A 24,492-nucleotide genomic window follows, 5' to 3' on the forward strand; every position below is an offset into this window, starting at 1 on the left:
TGGTTTGTGTGCATCTGTTTCTGATATTTTAGAAATAGCATTTGAGGTCTATTATTTAAATGAGATTATGCTTTGACAGCATATTACAATGACTTGAATCATTTTGTTTTATTGTATTTCAGATCATTTATTTGTCCTTGTTTTCCCTTTTAGTTCTTGACAACACAACAAGGAAGATGCAGACTGCTGGTGGCAAAGGTCTATCAAGGACACCCACAGCAGATATAGAGCGCAGTCTCTGTGGAACTACACATTCACCTGTATCTAAGGTAACAAACATATCTGGGAAATGGCCAGGTCCAGTGTATTTAATCTGGGTGTTGGGGTTTGTTTTTTTATCAGCTGTCTATGTGTTTGTCACATCACAATGTAATTCTGATGAACTCGCACCTGGCTAAGCTTTTTATAATTGTAAGAAGCATTTTTAATCCATTTTGATTAAGGCATACCAATATTACATATGAGACAGACAAATACATTTAAGCATGAGTTTACATACAATCTTACATCAACTGCTCTGCATTTCACCACTGTATTAAATATTATACCATATTGGACCATACTGTATGCAATGTTTATTCTGCTACGTTTTTAAAGGGGAACACCCACCATATTGTTTTATTTCTAGTATCACATTAAAATCTAGTCTTCTATTGGATTGTTTTCCTTTTTATAACAGTTCTAGTATTCATATAATGTAATGTTCACAGAGTTCTCTCTTATCTTACACACTCTGAACATCTATGGTGAGGATATTGTGGAATAAGCAAGGACTTCATTAGCATTGCAAATGAACAGCTCAATATGTAGTTTTAGCAGGAGAAAGTCACCTAAAATGTCATGACTGTCAATGGCCTGCAGATAAAGGGAGTTTATTGGACCAAAATAAGTTAAAACTAGATTTTCCCTGCCGACCCTGGTGGCACTTGAAGTAGGGCTTTTTTTGTGGACCCTAGGTTGGGTCAAGGTTTCTAGCTAAGCCCTTGTGGCGCTTTTAGCCTCAGGTCTGGCTGGTCATTATGCTGCCATAAAAAAATGAGGGGAAAAATGTTTTGACCTCCTGTATAGACTTGCTGGACACTATGATCACACTATTTGGACAATAGTATTGTCACATCTCACCATTACACCAACAGGGCATTCTAAATACACAGTTGTTTTCACCCCTTTGCAACCATAACAGCTTCCACTCTTCATAGAAGGCTTTTCACAGGATTTTGGAGTGTTTCTGTGAGAATGTTTGCCCATTTATCCAGTAGAGCATTTGTTGGATGAGTAAGGTGTGGAAGAACTTGACTGTCCCGCACAGAGCCCTGACCTCAACCCCATGTGACACTTTTGAGATGAACTTGAATAGAGATTGCGAACAAAATTCCTACAGATCCACTAAAAAATCTTATTGAAAGCCTTCCCAGAAGAGTGGACGCTGTTATATCTGCAAAAGGGAGAACTAGATATTAATGTCTATGTATTTAGAATGCAATGTCATAAGAGTCCCTGTTGGCCAGGTGTCCCAATACTTTTGTCCATATAGTGTGAACCACCATTTAAAGAAGACTACTGGTAAAAACACTGGATGCCCCAGAAGAGATCAATGGTGAGAAAGCGCTTTCAATCCTTTCGTCAATCATCAAGCATTTCAGCAAAGACAATGGAAACAGAGAAGGAACGATAGATCCTATGTCTGGTGTTCCCAAAGATCTTCTATTTGACCTAGCTTCAAGAGTATTCACAAATATGCTGTCAGCAGTAGCAGCACATATCAAGAGTCTAGGTATACCAGTCTTCCCATACCTAGACCTTCTGCATGCCGGTTCCCACTCTCAGCTGCACGATCCTCTTCACATCACCCTCTCTGTACTCCAGCAAACAAGTTGACTGGTGAACCGGGACAAATCTCATCTTGTTCCTTCCAGGCACATCACTATCCTAAGTTTAATTCTCTACACTTTGTTGAGAAAACTTTTTTTTAACCTCAGCACAAGCAAGACAAACTGACCGAACTAATAGTTTATATTCGACCAGGTTTCAGAATATGCATGGCTCTGCTCACGTATACAGTGTTCTTTGGGCATTAGCAAGCATAAGACCTCCTCTTTTTTCCTGTTCTCTTGAGTGGATGGTCACAATGCATCTTTAGATCAAAATGTAAGACTTCCCTTACAGATTCTTTCCTCGCTGCATTGGTGGTTAGACGAGGCCTGGTTGACCTCCAGAAGATCTTGGCTGACACCAGTGCTTCTGGTCATCACCACGGATGCCAGCAGCCATGGTTGAGGTGCTCCTTCCTCAGATCAGGTTATCCAGGAAAGCTGGAGAAGACAGAAATCTCACCTTCCTTCAGGGCGGACAGCAGGATGCCCACTGGCAGGACGGACGGCTAGGATGCCCACTGGCAGGGCGGACGGCTAGGATGCCCACTGGCAGGGCGGACGGCAAGGAAGCCCACTGGCAGGGCGGACGGCTAGGAAGCCCACTGGCAGGGCGGACGGCTAGGAAGCCCACTGGCAGGGCGGACGGCTAGGAATCCCACTGGCAGGGCAGACGGCTAGGAAGCCCCCTGGCAGGGCAGACAGCTAGGAAACCCACTGGCAGGGCAGATGGCTAGGAATAACACAGGGTCAGGTACAGGGCCAAAGCAGAGCGGTCCAAACACGTTAATGCAAAGGCCCTGACTGAAGAGCAGGGCAGGTCTTTTAAAGGCAGGGCTTCAATCAGGCAATAAGGCTCAGCTGTACCTGGTTATCTGATTCTGAGCACTCCAGAAGGAGGAGGGTGGCCACTAGTGGTAGTAAATGGACATGACATGGTCCGGTCTAGCAGGGTGGAATCCTGACACAGCATCTACTTGCAAACAGGGCTGTGAAGATCCGTTCAGACAGAAAGTCAGTAGTGACCTACCTGAGTCGCCAGTGTGGGACAGGAAGTCAATCCCTCACTCCAAATATGTTTCTGGATGGAGATTAAGCAAGTCACTCTTTTGGCTCTACAAATCAAGGGAACAGTTTTTTTGAGTCAACACACTCTTAATACCTGATAAATGATCTCTGCACGAGGAAGCATTTCAACTTCTAGTCAACAAATTGGGTGTCCCAGACATCGACCTCATGATCACCAGGAAAAACTCAGATACCTCAGTTCTTCTCACTGAATCCTATTTGTCAACTGTGAGATTTTCATCCAGTCTGTATTTTTCCTTGAATTCCTCTGATCTCACAGGTTCTCAAGAATTTTTTTGTCCACACCAAGTTGTCCTTTCCTTACAACTGGAATTTCTGCCAAAGAACAGAGAAATGGCAAACATCTTCATCTGCTACTCTGGACCCACCAAGGGGAGCTACACCTCTAAATGGACTATTGCCAGTTGGATTACACTAGTTTACTGCTTACCTCTCTGGAGGCTAAACCCCACCTCTGGGGCTCAAGGTCCATTCCACAAGGGCTATGGTCACCTCATATCTGAAGTCTATCTAGACTCTCCAGAAGAGATCTGTATATGGGAAACTTTTGCCAAAACTTACCGCTTGAGTGACCTGGCCATGAAAGGACTTTCCTTACCGATTCTCATTGATGCCTTTATTTTTTTCTAACTCTTTTTCTCTTGTAAATCTCACATTATGTGCCACCAAGTTTGGCAAGGAAACATTGATTCTAGTTACAGATGATTTGGTACAATTCTTCTGCCCTCCCTAAGTTTTTCTGTAATAAACTTTTTTCACTTTTGCTGTGTACCTGGGTTTTCAGGTATGTACCACCAAGGTAATAACAGGGGGAAAACAAATTCTTGGTATATAGAATGTATATTTTTTTTAATGCCAATCTACACTTTTGTATACCTTGTTACATACTCAGAGAAAAAATGTTTTTTCCATGGGCTTCCCCTTTAAAATCCTTTTTTTGAATGTGCTTTATATCTTACACTAAAATTTCACTTTTATGAATTTCAAACTCTTTGGAAATTGTTCATGCACGGAATTCTTGGCAGAAGCTGTTTTGCCAAGTAGCAATAGCATTAGTGACCCACTGACCCTAGTAAGCTGTAAACAATGTGTGTTCCTGCCACATTGCATTTGTGTGTGCACCTGCAGGTCACTCACGTCAGCGACCAAACCAGGGAGTGTGAGGACGACGAGCTGTACAGTGCAGATCGTTTCCGGCGCCTGGCCCGGAGCCTCAGTGGGACAGTCATCACTAGCAGAGAAGACACTCTTGTCTCTTCTCAAAGTTTTGTAAGTAGCACGTCCTACACCAAATGGTTTGGTCCATCTTATAGAAAAAGGAATTATGTAACAGATTTGCATAAACAAGTTCCAGTTAAGAATTTTCTTCCTCTAGTGCACGACTCCAGTTCTTGAGTGTGCCAAACAGGTCACCATTTTTGGATATCACAACTTGAGCGCAGATATCTCAAATTTGTTAAACTGGTTGTTTTAAGGCAAATATACACAAAATTCCTGCATTGTTTGTGTCCCTCGACTACTTGAATTTTGCAGCCCTGCTCTAAATGTTGAACATTCTTAGCGGCTACCTACTAACTTCTTGGCTTACTCTCTTATTGCAAAGTATGTTAATGCCCCTATTAATAATTAAATAAAAGGTTTAAATTATTAAAATTGAAAATAATTTCACAAGCATTTAAAATTCAAGTGCATTTAGTTGTGTACTAGTGGCTATTTCATTAAAGTGACATTAAACTTTATTTTTCACCCTTAAGAAAACAATTAAGCAAACTTTTTGAAAACTAAGATTTGCACAATCGTTATCTTAAGTATTTAAGTATATAAGTCATATTTCCTTCCCATATATCACTTCCTGCTAACTGCTACCACTCTCCAACAGTACAGGCACCAGTAGTGTCCATAAAACATGTAGATATTGCAGGTTCCTATATTGTCAGATAGAGGTGGCGATAGCAGGCAGCAGGCAGCAGGCAGTGATCTGCAGTCAGATAAGTAATAGTCAAAGCTCGGGATAACAATTGTGCATATCTTACTTTTCATGTAAGTAAGTTTTATTTAATAGTTATTCTTATGGGTCAGAACTCTATTTTACCGCACAAACGTGTGGTCGCTCTCTTTCAATTAAATGCATGTCCTTTGAGATTTAAATGTATAGCTTTTCACATGCAAATATTGATAATAGTTTTAACTATATAATTTAGTGTTATATTTATGTTGGTCAAAAAGTTGTATTGTTTAAGGTGCATATACGTTTTTGGCAATTTTGCTTAGGTTCTACTAAACAGCAACACTCCCACATACATTATTTTTTATGTTCTAGAGGGCCACATTCAGCTTTTACATATTTTTACCCTATATATATTACTACTACTGGCATGTTTGGAGGTAGGTTTTTAATATTTGAAGTGGTAAGGCTAAGGGATATTGGGGTAATTATTTGGGATCTCTCATATGACATGACATCACTGGGCTCCCTATAAAGTTTATTTAATGATTTTTATTTATATATAATTTAAATAAAAATAACTGATCACATTATGATCGGTAAGCATGGCTACATAGATCAGCCAGCAGAAGAAGCAATCAGAGATCCCAGCAGTGTCTGGATAGACCCTCCTGAGTCTCTTCTCTTCTCCAAAGACCTTCAGGCATTTGTCAACATTGACACTTACTGGAAGGCAATGCACAGGGGCACTATTGGGCATTCATATTTTGTAGCGTTGTAGCAATGCTGCTTTCTGCAGACAGGGGAGTGTCCAGACTGGCAATTGATAGCCTGATCCCCAGTGCAAAAAAAAAAGTAATGACACATAGGTATGTCCTAAGGGGTATACTCATTAGCGTAGGAACCCCTACAAATCGGGGGGGTAACATTTTTCCCCATCAGATACCCTCTTCTTTCTCCCCATCAGATACCTTTCATCACTATCCCCTACCCCAGATTCTCCCCATCTCTTTTTTTGCTAACAAGTACAGTAATATATATCTTAAAAACACTGGTACAAATAATGTACGTTTAATACATTAAATATGGGGGGGGGGACAGCCAAACCTTGTTAACAAAAACATTTTTTTAAATATTTAAAAATTGAACCCAAGGAAAGCATTTTGTTGGGCCCCCTCCACGCTTCCTAGCATGCAATCACTCCCTCCACTCCCATACCCCAAAAAATATTTGCCACACTGATTGCAGATTAGGGGTTGACTGTGAGAGTTCCCTTCTTCTGACCCTACCGTGACTTTGGGGATGATTACGGGGGGAGATGATCTATCAGAATCCCTTTGTTTCCTCATTCACTAAGCCACAACTCTCTTTTCCTTCCTCTCTGTAGTTCAAGTATAGATCAAATTAGAGCTGAAACAACGAATCGATAAAATTGGGGATGCAGGGCAGGATGTGAGTGCAGGGCAGAGTGGGGCCAGGAGACTGGATGCAGGTCAGAGTGGGGGTGGGAGGGCAGGGTGGCAGAGTGGGGGTTGGGATGCAGGGCAGGGTGTGAGACTGGGTGCAGAGTAGAGTGGGGGTGGGGGGGCAGGGCAGGGTGTGAGACTGGGTGCAGAGCAGAGTGGGGATGCAGGGCAGGCTGTGAGACTGGGTGCAGGGCAGGCTGTGAGACTGGGTGCAGGGCAGGGCAGGGCAGGGTGTGAGACTGGGTGCAGGGCAGGGCAGGGTGTGAGACTGGGTGCAGGGCAGGGTGTGAGACTGGGTGCAGGGCAGAGTGGGGATGCAGGGCAGGCTGTGAGACTGGGTGCAGGGCAGGCTGTGAGACTGGGTGCAGGGCAGAGTGGGGGTGGGGATGCAGGGCAGAGTGAGGGTGGGGGCGCAGGGCAGAGTGAGGGTGGGGGCACAGTGCAAAGGGGTGGGGGCACAATGCAAAATTCTTTTAAATAAACGAAAAATTTGCATATTGTTTTTTTTATCCGATTAATCGATTAATCGAAAAAATAATCGGCCGATTAATCGATTATTAAAATAATCGTTAGTTGCAGCCCTAGATCAAATAAACAACACATGTAAAGAGCACTTGCATATATAGATCAACTGAATAAGACATACAAACCCTATATTTGCAGGTATACATAATGTATGAAAACATAGCATAGCAGATACAGATCAACAGAATAACACACAAACCCAGCTTTGCAGGTATAGATCAACTGGAAATCACATGTAAACTCAGGGGATAAATAAACCCCCTAAATTACAGGCATAGGTCACAGGTTGCACACCCCAAAGGCCAGCCCTGGCATCCACATTCTCCACATAGAACCTGACCAGCACCCAGATTACACAAACCGATTCACTAATCATTCACACAATTCATACAAACATTAATTCATTCATTCTCTCACTCATTTACACAATTCATCCACACATTAATTCATTCATTCACTTGCTCATTCACACAATTGATTAATATTCTTATTACTCCCCCTTTCTTACTATCTATCCCAACTTTCTTACCATCTACCCCCTTTCTCCTCTTCTCACTATCTACCCCCTCACCCCCTTTGTCGTTCACTTACCTTGCTGAAGTCCTGTGGTGGGAGCGCAGTGTCTCTGTCTTGCTGCTCTGCCGAGGTGATCGCAGCTTCACTGCTAATCATATTCCGGCTCTCAGCGTGGAGCACCGGCACCGAGATAGACGCCTTGCGCTCCCACCACTGCAGTCAGGGCACCGCTGAGGAGGGTGGCGGCCAGAGCAGAGGAGTCAGATGGGTTCCTGAAAACTCTTTCATGAGCGACCACTTGGCGCATCTCTCTCTCCTCCGCCGTTGTACTGGGTTTCGATTGAGGGGGCAGGCTACAACTGCTGATCGGTCGGCTGTGCACCCCTCGCAGCTTCGCCCAAGGCGAGTGCCTCTAACTGGGGGGGATTTCTTCATTATCGGCTCCCCCCGCATGATTTCCTGGGGGGGGCCAGCATTAAGTGACGAAATGCATTGAAATGCATCAGGCATTCCTTAATTTTTGGGGAAACACTTCTTCCCTTTCCATGAAAGTCTTTGTATTCTTCACAATCATAAGTTGGTCACTTTTAGTTTTGATCCAGTCAATCTACAGGAAGGCCAGGATCAGTTTATGTGATTATTGACGTATTTTAGGGTTTGTCTAGATCAGCTGTGTATGGACTAAACCAGTGCATGAAGCTGCATTATTTTACCATGTCATGTTGGCAAAAATCCTGCAACATGCATTGGCCGAGTTTAATATTCTCAAGTGCCAGGTTAGCATGTCAACACAAGTAGCACCTGCTACTGTTTTAGCAATATGTTGAACTGTGAAAAATCTTTATCTTTACTTACCTCTTGTCTTAGAGTAAGTCCCATCAAATTTAGACGACTTTGAGACCGACAGTAGCAAGGTTGTAATTCCTATCTGAAATTATCAGGCGACTTCACTTCCAAAAGCCCAATCCAGCCAAAGCACCAGCTTCACTATGTGGCATTTTTTCTTTTTTAAGATTCATTGGGCATATTTTATGAGAAGTATAGCTTCAATAAAAGAAACCAGCTTTTAACATGCTTCCAAGGATGCATGTACATTTGTAACATAGCAATGTTTTTTTGTTCTGGTTTGAGAATCTTTTAAGTACATTTTATAGCTTTTTGTCCTTTAGTTCATCATACCAACTGGATATATTTAGACTGTAATCATGCAGTTGGTTGTATGCATGTAATCCTTTTCAGTTCTTGCATTTTGTCCTCTAAATTATTCAGTGTCTGTACCTGGTAAACATTTTAGATACACTCCCAGCACATATGATCACCTCTGTAGTGTATTAGGTGTACTGCAGTGTACTGAGTGGGGCTTGATGCGCTGTTATATGTTATCCTTCCTTGTTATGCAATATGTGCTTTATTACAGTATTTGATCCTGCCTCATGTTAACCATCTTGTTCATTTGTATATTCTTTCTTTTTTTCTGTCCCGTTTGTTAAAAGGAGGCATCCAATGAGAGGAAATCGCTTATGGACAGCAGCCATCGCTCTCACAGCTCCTCCTCCCACCCTTATACCCACAATCCTTCTGTCTTATCCTATGAACCCCAGCACTACCCAACCCAGCTGCAGCACCCATCCCATGAGGTTCTGGCGCCCAGCATGGTGGGTGAGACACACAGACCACCAGGTAATCTCACAGAATCTTTCCTGCATGTTCTCACATCACTTATTTGTCATCTTGTAGACACCTTCACTTGTTACATCTGGGAACCGTTTGCTTTACCCAACCTCTTCTATGTGTTATTAACCAATATGTGGGCTGCCTCTCCAATAACTATCATGTCTTTGGAATGTGGGATTTCATTTTATATAAATGTAACATATTAGAAATTATTGTAAAATTGTACAGGGATAAATCCTGTAAACACAGGACCACATGTTTTGGACCTATAAATAATAATGTGGATGCCTATGAATTTACTGCACAGATACAGTGATAATGTGGGGCTTATTGATCTATGAATAAGCAATAAATGTCCACAGTTATGCTAACTGATGGTATTAGACCTCACCTGAGTAGACACAGATGTTTATTTTGAATAGGCAGATCTGCCACAATGACACTGCCATTGTTTGATCAGTCTGGAGTTATGGAATGGGATTATGAGACTGATGTATTAATAATGGTAATTACATTTCAAAGCACAATCTTAGAATGAGCATAGAAAGATGATTACTATGGTCCATAGACAAAATGCAAATTTAGGCTTTTCAACAAATGTTCTTCAAGCATTGTATGTATTGTTGAAGAATTAGAGTCATTATATCAGTGGTAACAGTTTGGATCATACTGTTCCATTTAGCTGACCGGTTCTGGCATGACACTTATAATACTTTTGTTTCAATATAAAACAAACCAATGTCCAGTTACACTAATTCTTATTAAAAAAAAAGTGTGAAGATGAAGTATGAGATTAAGTAAGTGAGGAGGACAGACTGGGAGTGAAAATGGAGATTAGGGTGGATAACACTGCTGTTAGGAAGGGCATGACATGAGTGAAGAGAAAGGACAGTGGAACATAGTAGTAAATTCTAGAACTGTGACAATGGGTGAGTAGATTTCAATGTAGCGGCACATTTGGAATAATGCATGCCTAAAAGCTGGCAGTAACGCATTCATTTTCTTCCATGTGTGAGGGAGACGCTTCCGCCACTTGTGTTGCTTTTGTTTGTTTGCTTTTTCTTGATTTCAGAATATTTCTAGATATTTTTACCCATTCCAGCAATTACTAACAAACAAGATGAGAATGAGATGCTATTTTGTCTGTAGATTAGAAGCATTGCCCATAATCCCTATCAATATCCGTGTTCCCTGGTAGCTATGTATTTACTTGTTTATATATAAGTTGTTCTGATGTATCTCTTTCATGTCACAATTCTTCAACCCCATTCCTTCCCTTGTTTTGTGTTGTTTCTTTAAGGAGGTACCAACTTCAAAAAGCTTTTGGCTATGCCTGACCGGGGTGAAATTGTCAGAAGCAACAAATATTCAAACATGGCACTGAGCTATGCAACTCTGCCAAGGGCACCAAAGCTCAGTCCTGGTTTACACTCCAGTCCACCACAAAGGTCTGTCGACCACTGGCAAGACGCAGGAGCTGAAGAACAAAATATTCCAGGTTGTCTTCTATGGTCTGGTCAGATATCTTCATCTGAACAACACATGGTGAATTGTGGCTCCATAGGCTCACCAGGCAGAAGATCACAGGTTGGCCTCTCACAGCAGACATCCGGGTTCAGAGGCTATGAACCCTCTACAATGAATTGCAAGCCACAAACCACCACAGGGTACAATACATTTAGAATGCCTCGTAGTTCTTCTATGGGTAGAGGAGACACATGGGAAAATTCCTTCATGCCTCAGCCTAGAATACAAAGCCCAAAGAGGGTTGACATGCCACCAGAGGATGACTGGAGACAAAACAGTTTTGCACCCCAGTTAGGTGGTAGGAGACCTCGTCCAGTATTTTCGCCCCATAGGACCTTTTCATCTGCTTCTGATGTGTATGGGACATCAAACTGGAGAGGAGCCTTTGCCTTGCACAGAAATGGTCAATAACTTTTGTCATTCAGCCAGCCAATCATGGAAGCATCTTTCCTGGTTAGGTACTGCCAAATTTGCAGTTTCCATCAGAATTCTATGCTTTGTAATGCAACTGAATCTCTTCTAAAACAAAATGAGTGCCAGTCTTCTTTTAACATCTTTATTCCTGTGGAGAGCCACCTAATGTTAGTTTATCCAGCAAGAATTGAAATCCATGTACCCAAGTGGTCTAGGAAGGATTTGCAATGAACTTACACTGGGATCAGTATATACGGTTTCAGAAATGCTTGTCTAGGGAGCTTGCAACCACTTCAGGTCTGAATTACTGACAGACATTTCTTCCACACAATACATATTATGAGCAATTGATTTTTATACATTGTTAGCATGGTGCTCGCCCAGCAATAATTGCTTAAAAGGAGAATTTAAAAGCGTGCAAGAGGTTTCTAAGATAAACCCAGTAAAAGAGAAATAAACTACTTAGATTTTCCGAAGCCATTGCCTTCAGTCTTTCAGGCCCTGCTTCAGTTAGCAATAGTCATATGTTGCAGTGGTGTTAGATTAAACATTGAGTTGTTTGGAGTTATATGTTGGTAACCTTGTTGGTGAATTTATGACCAAAGGACCTTATCCGTTTTGCTAATCCATGCACTACAGTCCTACCGGACACATAGTATTCCTAGACCTCCCTTAACTCTTTTTGGAATGTTTTTTGCTGCCACAAGGGCCTGGGATCTCCTGCCAGGCAAAGGGGTTAAACTTGGCAGACCATGCACATCTGTAATTGGCCTTCCAGAGACACCCAATACAACAAACCAGCGTGTAGCTTGTTGGTCTGTGGACTGGAACCATGGATGGATAGAGTTAAGCACAAAACTTGACTACTGTAAAGGTGGTGGGAAACAAGTGAGGGCAATGCCACGGTTGTTAAGTAAGCCCTCCCCAACCTTATCTTTCCCTCCAGTAATTGTAGCAATGCTCATAACAGAAGACTGTTATTTCTGCATGCTTAATCCCACTGATGTTAACATCTAGAGTAAAATTAAATATTTTAGTGTCAAAACATTTGCTTTTGTAAGTATTTTTCAAATAAATATATGAAATAGTTCTATTACATTTTTATGTGTTGTCTTCATTTTTGTTTGAATATCTGTGGTTTGTATGCAATAAAATATTATTGGATGAGTGTGGAAGGGAATGGCCGCTATGGTGCTGTTGTTGGCCACTTTATTGAGAGGTTTATGAGCTGAAAAGGGTGAAGGACAACAGATGCCCTGTGGTACTTGTCCTTTTCTAAAGAGAATAAGTAATGTATTAGGACTGAATTGTCACATTAGAACTGAATGGGTCACAATTTATTTATTTTATAAATTATGTGAAATGAAGGTAAATACACTCAATGCAAAAAAAATTTATGTGGTTTTAAAGAAAATAAAAAGTATCACATTATTAGAGGACCAACAATTTACAGCTTTATTTACAGTGTTATCCGTGTCACTCACTTTTGCCCAGCTGTCCTCTCCGCTCAGCGCCAGCATATAGCATATTTTAAGGACGCTTCCAGCCCCCACTGAGCTTCTGCTGCCGGAAGAGCTTGGCCGGCACAGTATTAGGAATACTCTCTCGTTAAATCATCAAGATTTCATAGTCACCTCCATACCCATTAAATTATGCATTATACAGTGTCGGCTCCTTATTACAGTGTCGACTCTCCTGAAAACATTCTGTCCAACTCTGCCTTTTAGTGAATGGACCCACACTGGTTTGTAAAAGTCTAAGACAATATCTAGAACTTCTGAACAAATGTTATAATATTGCTATTTGAAAAAGCACTACTATGTGAGATCCAGGTTCAATTTTAGAGCAATATGAGTGCCTTATGCAGATAATTTTACACGTCGGCATGAATAACTCGCTATTTGTATTTGCAATCCTCTTCTAAATTACCGGTATACCTTGTTCTGTTCCTGAGAGGACTGATGATGGTGAAACTGCCATGTCCTATATACGTCGAGAATAATGTCTTCACTGTGGTGTTTTTAAATGGAATTAAAATATATTATTATCAAAGACATGGTTGAAATATAATTATACAAGCCTGCAACACTTTCTTGGTGCATCTTTTAATAGGTTAGTCATTATATGAATATGTTTTATATGTGTTGCTAATAGGCAGTAAAAATCTATCTTTCTTCTTGAATATTTTTGTATAGATACTTCTCATGTATGTTTTTGTATATTGCAATCCATGTATTTGTGCATCATCTTTTGGATCAAGAGTAGGAAGGTTAGGTAGAAGGGTTGAACTTGATGTAACTATCTTATTTTTGAGTGGGAGTTTCTTAGGGTTCTGCTTTGGAACAGTTGATAACAGCCAACAATGTACATGTATATAAAATCTTTAAATATTCCTATATAACAAACACTTCTCAACACACAAGAAATATTAGGAGCTTAAATTCCATATAGGTAGTAAGGGAATGCCCAGTATAGTTCAGGAGCACATATAGAGAAGGAAATAATACAAAGAATTATTGTATCTGTAAATATAATTACATAGTTTTGTTTAGAAAGGACAAAATGCTTTTTACTGATGGCATTGCATTGTGATAAAAAATGTTTAATGACATGATAAATAGAGGAATTGTAGCTACAGCACTTAAGAGCAGAGTTGGAATGGTCTTCCATTTTTTAAAATAGGTAATTTTGTTAATGCTGATACAAAGAACCAATTCATGTAAAATTGTATTATGCAAACAGCGACATCTAGTGGTCAATGTCTTGTAATCACTCCTTTTTTTCAATTTAGTCTAACAGGTGACTGAATACACTTGTGAACATTTACTTGTGAGAAATAACACTGCCACCAAGAACTAATGTTCCTTATGTCAATGGAAATCTAGCAGTTTTTTCACACTGGGAGACTGGCCTGCAAGATTGCCAGGTTATACCATTTACATGTATCGCTTACAATACATATTGTGTACATGCATTCCCTAAAAGGAAGGAGAAAGGTGTGTAGAAAGCAGGCTTAAATTTTGGATGTTGAAGAATAAACAACCAAATTCTAAGAACATGAAGTTAAGATGACTTAGTTTCTAATTTATTGCCTAATAAATCTCTAATTTATGTGGGTATTTAGTGCCCTGACCTGAATTAGCAAATGTGATTGATCTACCCTTATGGGCTTATGTGTGAGTTAACACAATGCCGTATCTTTTCCAGAAAAGGAAACAAAAAGCAACTGGTATGGCCTCTTACTGTCCTGCGATTGGGCCATTTTATTTTTTTCTCCCCACAAAAAATTAGACAGGCTTTTAGAATATCATTGTATTATTGACTTATCACATGTTGAATAAAGTTGGCACTTTGAAAATATTACAAGCATCTGTTTATAATCACACCCCAAACCTTCTAAAGCAGCTATTTGTAACAATAAGTTCGTTTTAGTTGTCAAGTTGTCAATAAACAATGAATCTTGATTACTCTGGAATTGCAGATTTGAAGGGACAAAATAATATGCATTCTTATTTAGTGGGGCTTAAAGTACTATAAGAGCCACTGATCAGTTTCAAGAAGGCACTCGCACTGAAAATCAATGAAAGCATTCTCTGCACATTTGCACAGAGCTGGCAGTAAGTATATCATGTGCAAGGAGATATGTTCGGCCGACTGCATCTCCTGCATGGAAAATAGCCAGGATGCATGGGAAGGGGTGAATGCATTTGAAGAGATTCTAAAGAATCATTTGGTACACAAGGTCTACATCACATAAAATTAAAGGGACCTCTCATCAATCATGTGCATTAAAGTACATATGATGGCTGGAGTGTTCCTTTACTCTTCCAATATGACACATTTTAGTGTCTTTTGTTTTTAGCAGTACTACATTTCTGCCAGCAGATGCCGCTAAAGTGCCTCATAATTATTGCACAGGTGTTCTTACAGCAGATCTTCCACTTTCCCTACTTTGTAGTTTTCCATGCAAAGTAAACCTTATGTATACAGTGCTGTAGAAAGGTATTTGCCCCTTCTTGATTTCTTCTATTTTTGCATATTTATCACACTTAAATGTTTTAGATCAACAAACATGTTTTAATATAACTTAAAGAGAAACAAGAGAGCCCCCTCAATAATAACCAAAAACAAAGAATTTCCACAAAGAATATAAGACAGACAAAATGAGAAAACAATATGCAGCTTTTACATGTTCATTTAATTTATTGACGGTAAATAGTTAATTGAAACCTGTATCACCCATGTGAGAAAGTAATTGGTGTTGGCACCCTTTGCGGCAACAACTGAAATCAAACTGGCAGTAAGTGTTACATTTTGGGCAGAACTGTTTGAAATCAACCACATTGGACGGTTTCGAGCATGAACTGTCTTATTAAGGCCAGGCAACAGCATCGTGATCAGATTCAAGTTAGAACTAGGCCTCTCCAGAACCATAATTTTGTTGCTTTTCAGCCATTCAGAGGTGGACTTGCTTGTGTGCTTCGTCATTGTCTTGCCGTATACTTGAACTTTAGGTCAGAAATTAATGGCCAGATATTCTCCGTCAGCATTTTCTGGTAGAGAGCACGATTCATGGTTCCATCAATTATGGCAAGTCACCCAGCTCATCAAGCAGCAAAGCAAATCCCAGTTTGACTGTTGGTATGATGTTCTTATTGTGGAATGCTGCGTTAACTTTACGCCAGATGAAACGGACACATGTCTTCTAAAATATTTAACTTTTAAGTCATCAGTCCGCAGAATATTATCCTAAAAGTCTTGGGGATTGTCAAGATTTTTATTCCTGTCAAATGTGAGACAAGCCTTTGAGTTCTTATTGGTTAGCAGTTGTTTTTGCCTTCTAACTTTCCCATGGATGCCATGTCTTGTTATGGAATCATAAACATTGACCTTAACTGAGGCTAGTGAGACTTGCAGTTGTTATGCGTTAGTCTGAGTTCTTCAGTGACCTCCTGGATGAGTCATCAATGCGCCCTTGGAGGAATTTTGGTAGATTCACCACTGTTCCAAGTCTTCTCCATTTCTACGTAATGACTCTCACTGTTGTTTGCTGGAGTCTCAGAGCCTTAGAAATGGCTTTGTAACTCTTTCCAGACTGATAGATGTCAATGACTTTGTCATCTGGTCTTGAATTTCTTTAGATTAACCCCTTCTGTACCGGCATTCGCGTACTGCGTCTTCTCTTCTAGACCGCAGTATTATTTAAATATTTTAATTCCATGCTTGTGATTCGCTTCAAATCGATCACGTGCACCGACTTGAGGGGGAGTGGCTGCTACGGATCGCTGGGGACACCCAGCAGTCAGTAGCAGCCGCCCCTCGCGATCCCAGCTTCCATAGGGACGCTGGATCGCGCATCATCGATGACGTACCTGGTCTGTGGGTGACACCCAACCAGGAAGTACCAGGTACGTCATCGGTACAGAAGGGGTTAAAGCTTGTACAGTTTTTTAGACCTTTACTTTGCAAGACATGTTCTATTTAATTGATGTTTAGATTTCACAGGGCTGGCAGTAAGCATGCATGGGTATGTCCAGTGAAATTGAACCCAATAATTACATTTGGTTAATTAGTAGATTAGTAATTAAGGGGCAATTACTTTTTTCACATAGGGCCAGATAGGGTGGATCGCTTGTTTCCTTCTATACATGAAATCATCATTTTGTGCATTTTGTATTTAATCACATTGCCTTTGTCAAATATAAAAATTTGGTTTATGATCTGAAACATTTAAGCGTGACACATATGAATAGGAAGGGCTGTTCTTACCTTGCCCCGCTGTGCTGCTGGTACATGGCGGGGGATCCTCTTCTCCTGTTGTAATCATGCGTGACCGCTTTTGGCGTGAAGTAAGCTTTGCAAGGACTTAAAGGGGAACACACACCAAGTTTTAAGTTTCCCCTTATACCTATATATACCATCATTGGATTCTGAACCATGCACCAGACCTCTGCCTTGCCTTAACTTTTGTTCTTCTCTTATCCCTTAGGGATACTGAGGTCCCAGGTCCTGCTCCATCTAAGGTGAAAATGTCTGCATTTACTCTGCATATTGCATTGTTAAATCCGCATGAGTCTAATCACATTAACTACTATTAAGCAAGGCCAACTCTGCTCGTCTTTCAGGACAGTTTAACTGTATTGGTGTTTTTATAACAGAAACACAATTAGGTAATGTGACGTGACACCCTGTACCCCGACTGGGTACTCCTGCCAAACTGCACTTCTTCCTGCCGGGACACCAACGATTAACCCCTCAATGCCCCCCCAATGAGCATAGACATACGATGGGACTGAGCAGGCAGGTAAGGCGTCTCCCCAGGATTCTATCAGTGCCCCATCTAAACTCAAACCTATCCCCATGTGTCCTTAGCCTCAGGGAGTTACTGTGACATGTAAGTTTCCTCCTAAGGGTAAAGTGAGTAAACCCCGTGCGCTTGCACTATTAGAAGTCTTTATGTAAAACCAGGGCCGGCCTTTGGGGTGTGCGACCTGTGCGACCGCACAGGGCGCCACACTCCAGGTGGCGCGGCCCGCCGCCGCCGCGGGGTCCGCTGCCGCCGCCGCGGGGTCCGCTGCCGCCGCCGCGGGGTCCACTGCCGCCAGTGGCGTACCTAGCGGAGGGGGGGTCCGCACTGGGTGCCGCTCATCAGGGGGGCACCCGGCACCCCTCCAGAGACGGACAGTAATGTCCGCCGCTGGAGGAGCAGGCTCGCAAGGGAGCTGGAGGTCTGTTAAAGACCTCCGATACCGCTCCCTTGTGATCCGCGCGGCAACAGCTGCTGTGCGCCGGGCCCACCGCTGCCCGTGCCCTCTGACCTGGAAGAAGATAGAAGAACTGAAGAAGAGGAGCGAAGAGAAGGAAAAGGAGCTGTAAGGAGAAAAGAGGAAAGGTAGGAAAGCATTCAGTGAGAGTGAGAGTGAGAGTGGATTGGTATATGTGTGGATTAGTGTATGTGTGAATTGGTATATGTGTGGATTAGTGTATGTGTGGATTGGTATATGTGTGGATTAGTATGTGTGGATTGGTATATATGTGTGGATTGGTATATGTGTGGATTAGTGTATGTGTGGATTAGTGTATGTGTGGATTGGTATATATGTGTGTGGATGGGTATGTGTGTGGATTGGTATATGTGTGGATTGGTATATGTGTGGATTAGTGTATATGTGTGGATTGGTGTATGTGTGGATTGGTATATATGTGTGGATTAGTGTATGTGTGGATTAGTGTATGTGTGGATTGGTATATGTGTGGATTAGTGTATATGTGTGGATTGGTATATGTGTGGATTAGTGTGTGTGTGGATTAGTGTGTGTGTGGATTGGTGTGTGTGTGGATTGGTATATATGTGTGGATTGGTATATATGTGTGGATTAGTGGATTGGTGTATACGTGTGGATTAGTATATCTGTGGATTGGTAAGTGTGTGAGAGTGATGGGTGTCATGCTGTACCATTCCCAATGTCTTTTTCATGATCTAATTATGCTCTAAAAGTACTCCCATCACTCTATACTGTTCCATACAGTGGCAGAGCTGGGAGGCAGAGGCCTTGCACCCCCAGCGCAGGACTCCTGAAAGGTAAGTGAACTTCAAAGAGGGAAAGGGTAGATAGTTAGGAGGGGGTAGATGGGGAGAAGGGAGTGAGACAGGGGAAAGGGGGTAGATAGGGAGAAGGGTGTGAGAAGGGGTAGATAGGGCAGAAGGGAGTGAGAAGGGGTAGATAGGGCAATCATACTCCTATCATGCCAAGTCTGCGAGTACATCCTGGAATCTGGGTATGCCTGGGCATGATAGGAATGTGATTGCTGTTAATCATATATATATATATAGATAGATATATAGATATATATCTATCTATATATATATATATATATATATATATATATATATATATAATATTGTTATTTACTTGTTTTGTCCTATTTTGGTGTGTTACTTACTTTAAATAAAAGTGTTAGATTTTTTTATGGTGTGGGGGGGTCATATTCGGTTTTGGCCAGGTAAATGCTGCACTTTCAGTTTCAGTCCAGAATTCGTTTCGGTGCATCCCTACTACTAAGCCAGACAATGAAGTGGTAGGCCTACACCACATCAATGTTTGGCGTAGTATATAGTGATTGGGGTTTTGTTACAAGTTTTTATTCCTTTCTTTTTTTGGGATGGGGGGGCGCCAGAGGAGTAGTCCGCACAGGGCGCCAGAACACCTAAGGCCGGCTCTGTGTAAAACAAAATCTGAAATCAAAGCATAATGAATGTATAAAGGCATTTTTCTGATAGATGTGCTGTGCAGTGGCATGGATGGATGAATGAAGATGTTTCTGGCACCTACCTTTATGCCTAACCTTTTGAGAAGTGGTGTTTAAGAGATTTGTTGACTTATACAAAGACTGTATGAAAAATAATGAGGCAGAAAACCATGAAGGCATCACATTCCACTTGATTATAAGCTTATTACTCGCCCTATTCTTCTTGATACCCTTTGAGTAGATCGCTCCAAGAGCTTTAATATAACATATGGTGGATGATAAAAATTGACATTTTGCTTGGAAGGTGCCTGTTGGGCCGCTGTGGTGTCAGCGGTGAGCGCGGATGCCCTGGCTTAAGCCCATGTCACACTTAAGGGGTATTATAAAGTATACTATAGGCTGAGATGTAAACCTCAATTCCCCACACATATCTTAATCATAAACATAATCATAAAATGTAGACATTTATTACACTTTTTTAAGCAAGTGGCATACAAGCCTTTCATTTCTATGTTTCTAGATAAAAAAAATTATTTTATATACCAGATATTATCAAACGCTATTGCATTTTTCTTTTGCCATTAGCTTATCTTCTGTATTGAAATGAAGGCCTTCAGATGGCAAGCGCATCCAGCATGCCACAGTGAAGAGCTGATTATCACTGGGTGTCAACATAAAAAGGGGTGGAAAGAAGGAGACAAAATGTGAAAGAGACACTTTAGTGGTCCTTTTTATTTATTCTTTAGAGGAAGTTAGGAAAGCAGAAGCCTCAATGCCTCATTAAGAAGTGGAGAATGTGTTGGGTCTTCCAGAGAAACAAAAATCTCAGAAAGTACCCACAATATTGTGTTAAGTGTCCGTTCACAATCATTCCTTTCAGAGAGAAACATATGGTGGAGGGTTTGTTTAAAGAAAGAAAGAATGGAAATCACATAAAAGAAATAAAGAAAACTTAAATAATGTATGGGGGGGGGACTGTAAAGTGTTGTAAACACTCTGGATCAATGAAGAAGCTTTTGGTGCTTCCAGATCAATTCAGAATTTTCTTTCATGCTGACGTGTGGACAGACAACTTGTCTGCTTTTTTATTTTATTTTTTTGTGTCTTGCTAAGCATGCAGCGTGGGGGCTACCTATTATTGATTTATTCTTGGCACATTTACAGCAAATAAAATGAAATCCCCTTGGTTATACATATTGATACTTGAAAAAGCATGATGTATACTGGCTCTGCCTTAATAAAGGTTAAATTAGCAACTTACTGCACTCACATTATGGGCTGATATCTGCACGATCGGTTCTACGTCTTATTCTTTAACATCTGATATTCTGCTGGGGTTAAACATGAGAAAACTAAGTGTTCCTGTAGCAGCTCTGATATTAAGAGAAAATACTCAATTTTAATGGCATCCTTTACAAGATGTAAATGTCATTGCCTAGAAGTCTAAACCATCTAACTGTCTCGCAAAAACCTAATTGCGCTGCTAATTTGTGGCTCTATGTCATGAATGGAAGGCATGTTGATGCCTCTGAGGTGGAATACTCAGATGGAATCCATAGGCTTTGAATGAAGTGCATGAGAACTAGCAGTGTGCAGAACTGCTGACGGGTTGGGCCTCAGTCACAGACATTGGATGATCAGAGAAGCCAAGGTCAGGATACTAGTAGTTAAGTAACAATATAAGAAAGGCACAACACTGTGGCTACTCAGGGTCAGGATGCCAGGTATCGGGAACAATGCAGCTAGGAAAAAAAACAAAACAAAAACCAATGTCAGAAACTAGAGATTCAGTCAATGCAAGAGCATGGGGACCAAGGAATATGAGATCGCAGGACATTGAGTACAGAGGAACAACTAGAACTGAGGAATAAGCATCGTAAGATCAACAGGAGCCCAAAGATTTAGTGACAGGCTTTGGAAATGAATGAATGAGCAAGTGAGTGAAAGTGTTTAGGGGCAGAAATGGGCCAGGAAGGCTGTTAAGGGGCATAAGTGACACAGGTAGGCAGCTTAAGAAGCAGAGGTGGCATAGACAGGCTGTTTCAGGAGCAGAGGCCTACCATGTCAATGTGATGGGGGTTATGCTGCAGTACCGCCACATACTCTACATACACCCCTGTATGTAGTTTGCATTCATCCAGGAGAGCACTTGTGAGGTCAGGCACTGATGTTGAGTGAGAAGACCTGTTCATCCCAAAGATGGCTCATCCAACCACGTCTTTTGTACCATTAATAAATTTAAATGACTTAAATCTATAAAGGGACCAACTTATCTGTAAAAATGCTTTTCTATATGTTTCCTCATCATTTTTTATATCTTTGGGGCTATAGTTGCAGATGAGCCAGTAACCCCAAGTTTAACAGGACAGTCCTGTTTTAAGACCAGTGTGCCATGCTTCACCGTGAAATCAGCTTAGGGCAGTCCTGAATAAAAATATGTCACAGGGCGTATTTACAGTGGCTGTTTCATATAGTGAATTATGTGTACGGGCAAAGACATGTGGGTCCTAATCTGGAGTCCTGTTTTGGGCCTAGCAATAATGACATAAGGGCTGACTTATTTGCATACCTGGGAACTTTCTAAAAAATCTGACCTTGAGACTCTTGAAATAATTTCCTTTTAATGGCCCATCCTGAAAATTCCATGCAGTGGTTTGAAATATGGGTTGCCCAAATGGCTCTAATACCGGCCCTTGTGGAAGCCTTGACTTTATTGTAATTATTTTAAGCAAGGATTTCAATCATTACATACTGGTAACAAAAATAGAAATTGGGAGCCATATATGATCACCTGAGAACTTGAAACTGGGGCAAAAAGTCAGGGGCAAACCCTGAGTGTTCCTGGGTATGCTCGTTTGTCATCTTACTGCTCATGCATGGCCTCTTGACAAGCCACTTGGTGAGGTTGCCATCCTCTGCTCTACAACCGCAATGTGTGCCATCTGTAATAACATGTTCTAAGGTGTAAAAACAGATGTGGTTAGCTGGTTAAATAGGATAGCGGCTCTCATATACTAGAATGTTATTGAAATTGTTTATAGCTAGTTCTGCCTAAAGTAGTCTAAACTAATAGTTTAACATCCATCTGCTGGAAACTGTAGGTTTGAAGGGACAACTGAACTCCTAATTCTCATGCAGGTTTGCAATACAAACAAAGTGATGATGGTAAAACATTCAGAAGACACATCAAACAAAAAGTTAAGGCTTTCTGTAAGTGGTTCTTTGAGTTTATGTGGGCTGTAAAGTTTGTATATGTACATATAAAGATTTTGACTGTGTTAAAATGTGTGTCGTGTGCCACTTGGCCTTATCGTGTTAATGTGAGGGTCAAATTCAGGTAAAGTGTTGGTATCCAGTAATGAAGACAGTCACACTTTCCTGCAGTCTGCGTGCAGCTCTTGATATTCATTTGTCTTTTGAAATAAGCTGCATTGTTTTTCACGTCGAACTTGCTCCCTTTGTTTGTGTCTTTATACCCTTGCTAATAACCCTCTAGAGCACTTACAATTGAAAACAAAAAGACGCCGGACAATAAAACCTTCATTTCATTCACAAAGCCTCACACCCTATTAGGTGGTCTTAAGATTCTCCAGGGCTGGGTGGCCTTATCGCATAAAAAGACATATAACCGTTTTTATTAAGTGTAGTAGGAGAATAAGTCCTTTTTTGGTGATATATGCCGTTATTGGGAAGGAAGTGAAGATTCTGAAGGGATGGCCAATTTTTCTTCTTAAAGATATTCTCATCTCTCATTATTGGAATATCCATATTTTGTATTAATTCCAATTCTCCATGGACACACTGAAGCCTGCAGAGGCCTTGTTTCAGTTCATGGATACCTTGATGAGACAAACTGGTACCCATTCAGGAAACTTCGGTGTGGTAACTTGGGGCTGCTATGATTGGAGTAACTGACCAGTGGTTAAGGAAACTCAAGTGGCCTTAAAATTTATATAGGTGATTATACCCAAGCATTGCCTACATTGCTATACATAGATAATTACATCTTTATAGTCACATGACTACCCATGGTATGAAATTAAAGGGACAGTCCTCAGACCCTGGTAAATTGCTTTGAAATGCATTCCTGTCTTCTTTGAAATAGGCATCTCTGATATTTGTGGTCCCACAACTGGGATGACTTTTGGAAACCCCTATTGATAATATAGTTAATTTCTCTTCCGCTTGATTTTATTGCCTAGATGGTAAATATACCCATGCATGGTTAACTAGTGAAGCTAGAATTATTTTGTAATAATATTACATCATCACTAGAATGTTTGCTACAGCTTTTTCTTCAACAGGATAGCATTTAGGATAACATTTTGCTTGTATTGGGAAGTGGGCAGCATGTACCCGATATGATCATGACTCCCATTTATCGAGAATGCCGAGATGATTGTAACATTTCTTAGCCAAGTAACAATAGAAATGAGTATCTTCACCTAAGTACAATTTAACAGTGATATCTGACTTATCTCCACCCTTAATGTTGATTTTAGTCTGTGTCAAAGATTTCATGTGGATTTAAGATTTACCAGCATAAATATAGATGAGGATCATGCAGAAACTGTCCTATAATATACGTAGAATGCAAAAAAATGGGTCTTTCTCTCTTATAAAGCAACATCAAAATGAAGGTATTTCACTGAATGCTCATTAGCTCATGCTCTAATTTTTTTTTTATATTTGGCTACAGTATTAAAAATGAGACTGTTACATACCAAAAAAGTGTGCTTCAGGTGTGTTAAATTTAAGTTCCTGTTCTATAATGATGTTATTCACAAAGGCCATTCCTGTGAACAGCAGTATAATCACAATGGCAAAAGGACACGACTTTGGCAGGTATGTTACTTGCTGAGCAAAACAATTGGGCTACGATCAACACAACCGAAATGTAAAAAGTGTTGCATCTTCATTCTATCTACTTTTGTCTGTTTCCTACAGTCTTCCTAATTTACCAATAATGTCATATATGAGATGCTTGCTAATGATGAAGGGATTGCCATCCAAACCCCCTTTTTGCCTCTTTTCATCATTGGAAATAACACATTTTTAGTTTATTATGTCTCCTCGCCACTTCCCATTATGGTCTTGCTTCTTACTACATCCACTTGCCTCGACCTTTGTTCCTATGCTGGCCCACATTGCCAGCACTTCCTTATATTCTTGCACATTCCTCTTTTGCTTTAATAACATAATGGTTAAGTTCATT

At 40.8% G+C, this 24,492-nt stretch overlaps 1 protein-coding gene across 4 annotated transcripts in view; it reads left to right on the forward strand.

Annotated features, from left to right (window-relative positions):
* USP54 (ubiquitin specific peptidase 54) overlaps positions 1 to 12,125 on the forward strand; it is a 43,652-nt gene extending 31,527 nt beyond the window's left edge. For 3 of the 4 annotated variants that reach the window (XM_053450090.1, XM_053450091.1, XM_053450093.1), the window contains 4 exons: positions 154 to 269; positions 4,089 to 4,229; positions 8,906 to 9,092; positions 10,387 to 12,125. In XM_053450090.1, coding sequence (XP_053306065.1) covers positions 154 to 269; positions 4,089 to 4,229; positions 8,906 to 9,092; positions 10,387 to 11,024 — 1,082 coding nt within the window. In that variant the 3' untranslated portion in view covers positions 11,025 to 12,125. The remainder of the gene's footprint in view (positions 1 to 153; positions 270 to 4,088; positions 4,230 to 8,905; positions 9,093 to 10,386) is intronic. The other variant, XM_053450092.1, reaches the window with a different exon arrangement.
* The last annotated feature ends 12,367 nt before the right edge of the window (positions 12,126 to 24,492 follow it).

This window comes from Spea bombifrons, chromosome 11 (genome assembly GCF_027358695.1).
Source record: "Spea bombifrons isolate aSpeBom1 chromosome 11, aSpeBom1.2.pri, whole genome shotgun sequence".
In the NCBI taxonomy this organism is placed as follows: Eukaryota; Metazoa; Chordata; class Amphibia; order Anura; family Pelobatidae; genus Spea; species Spea bombifrons.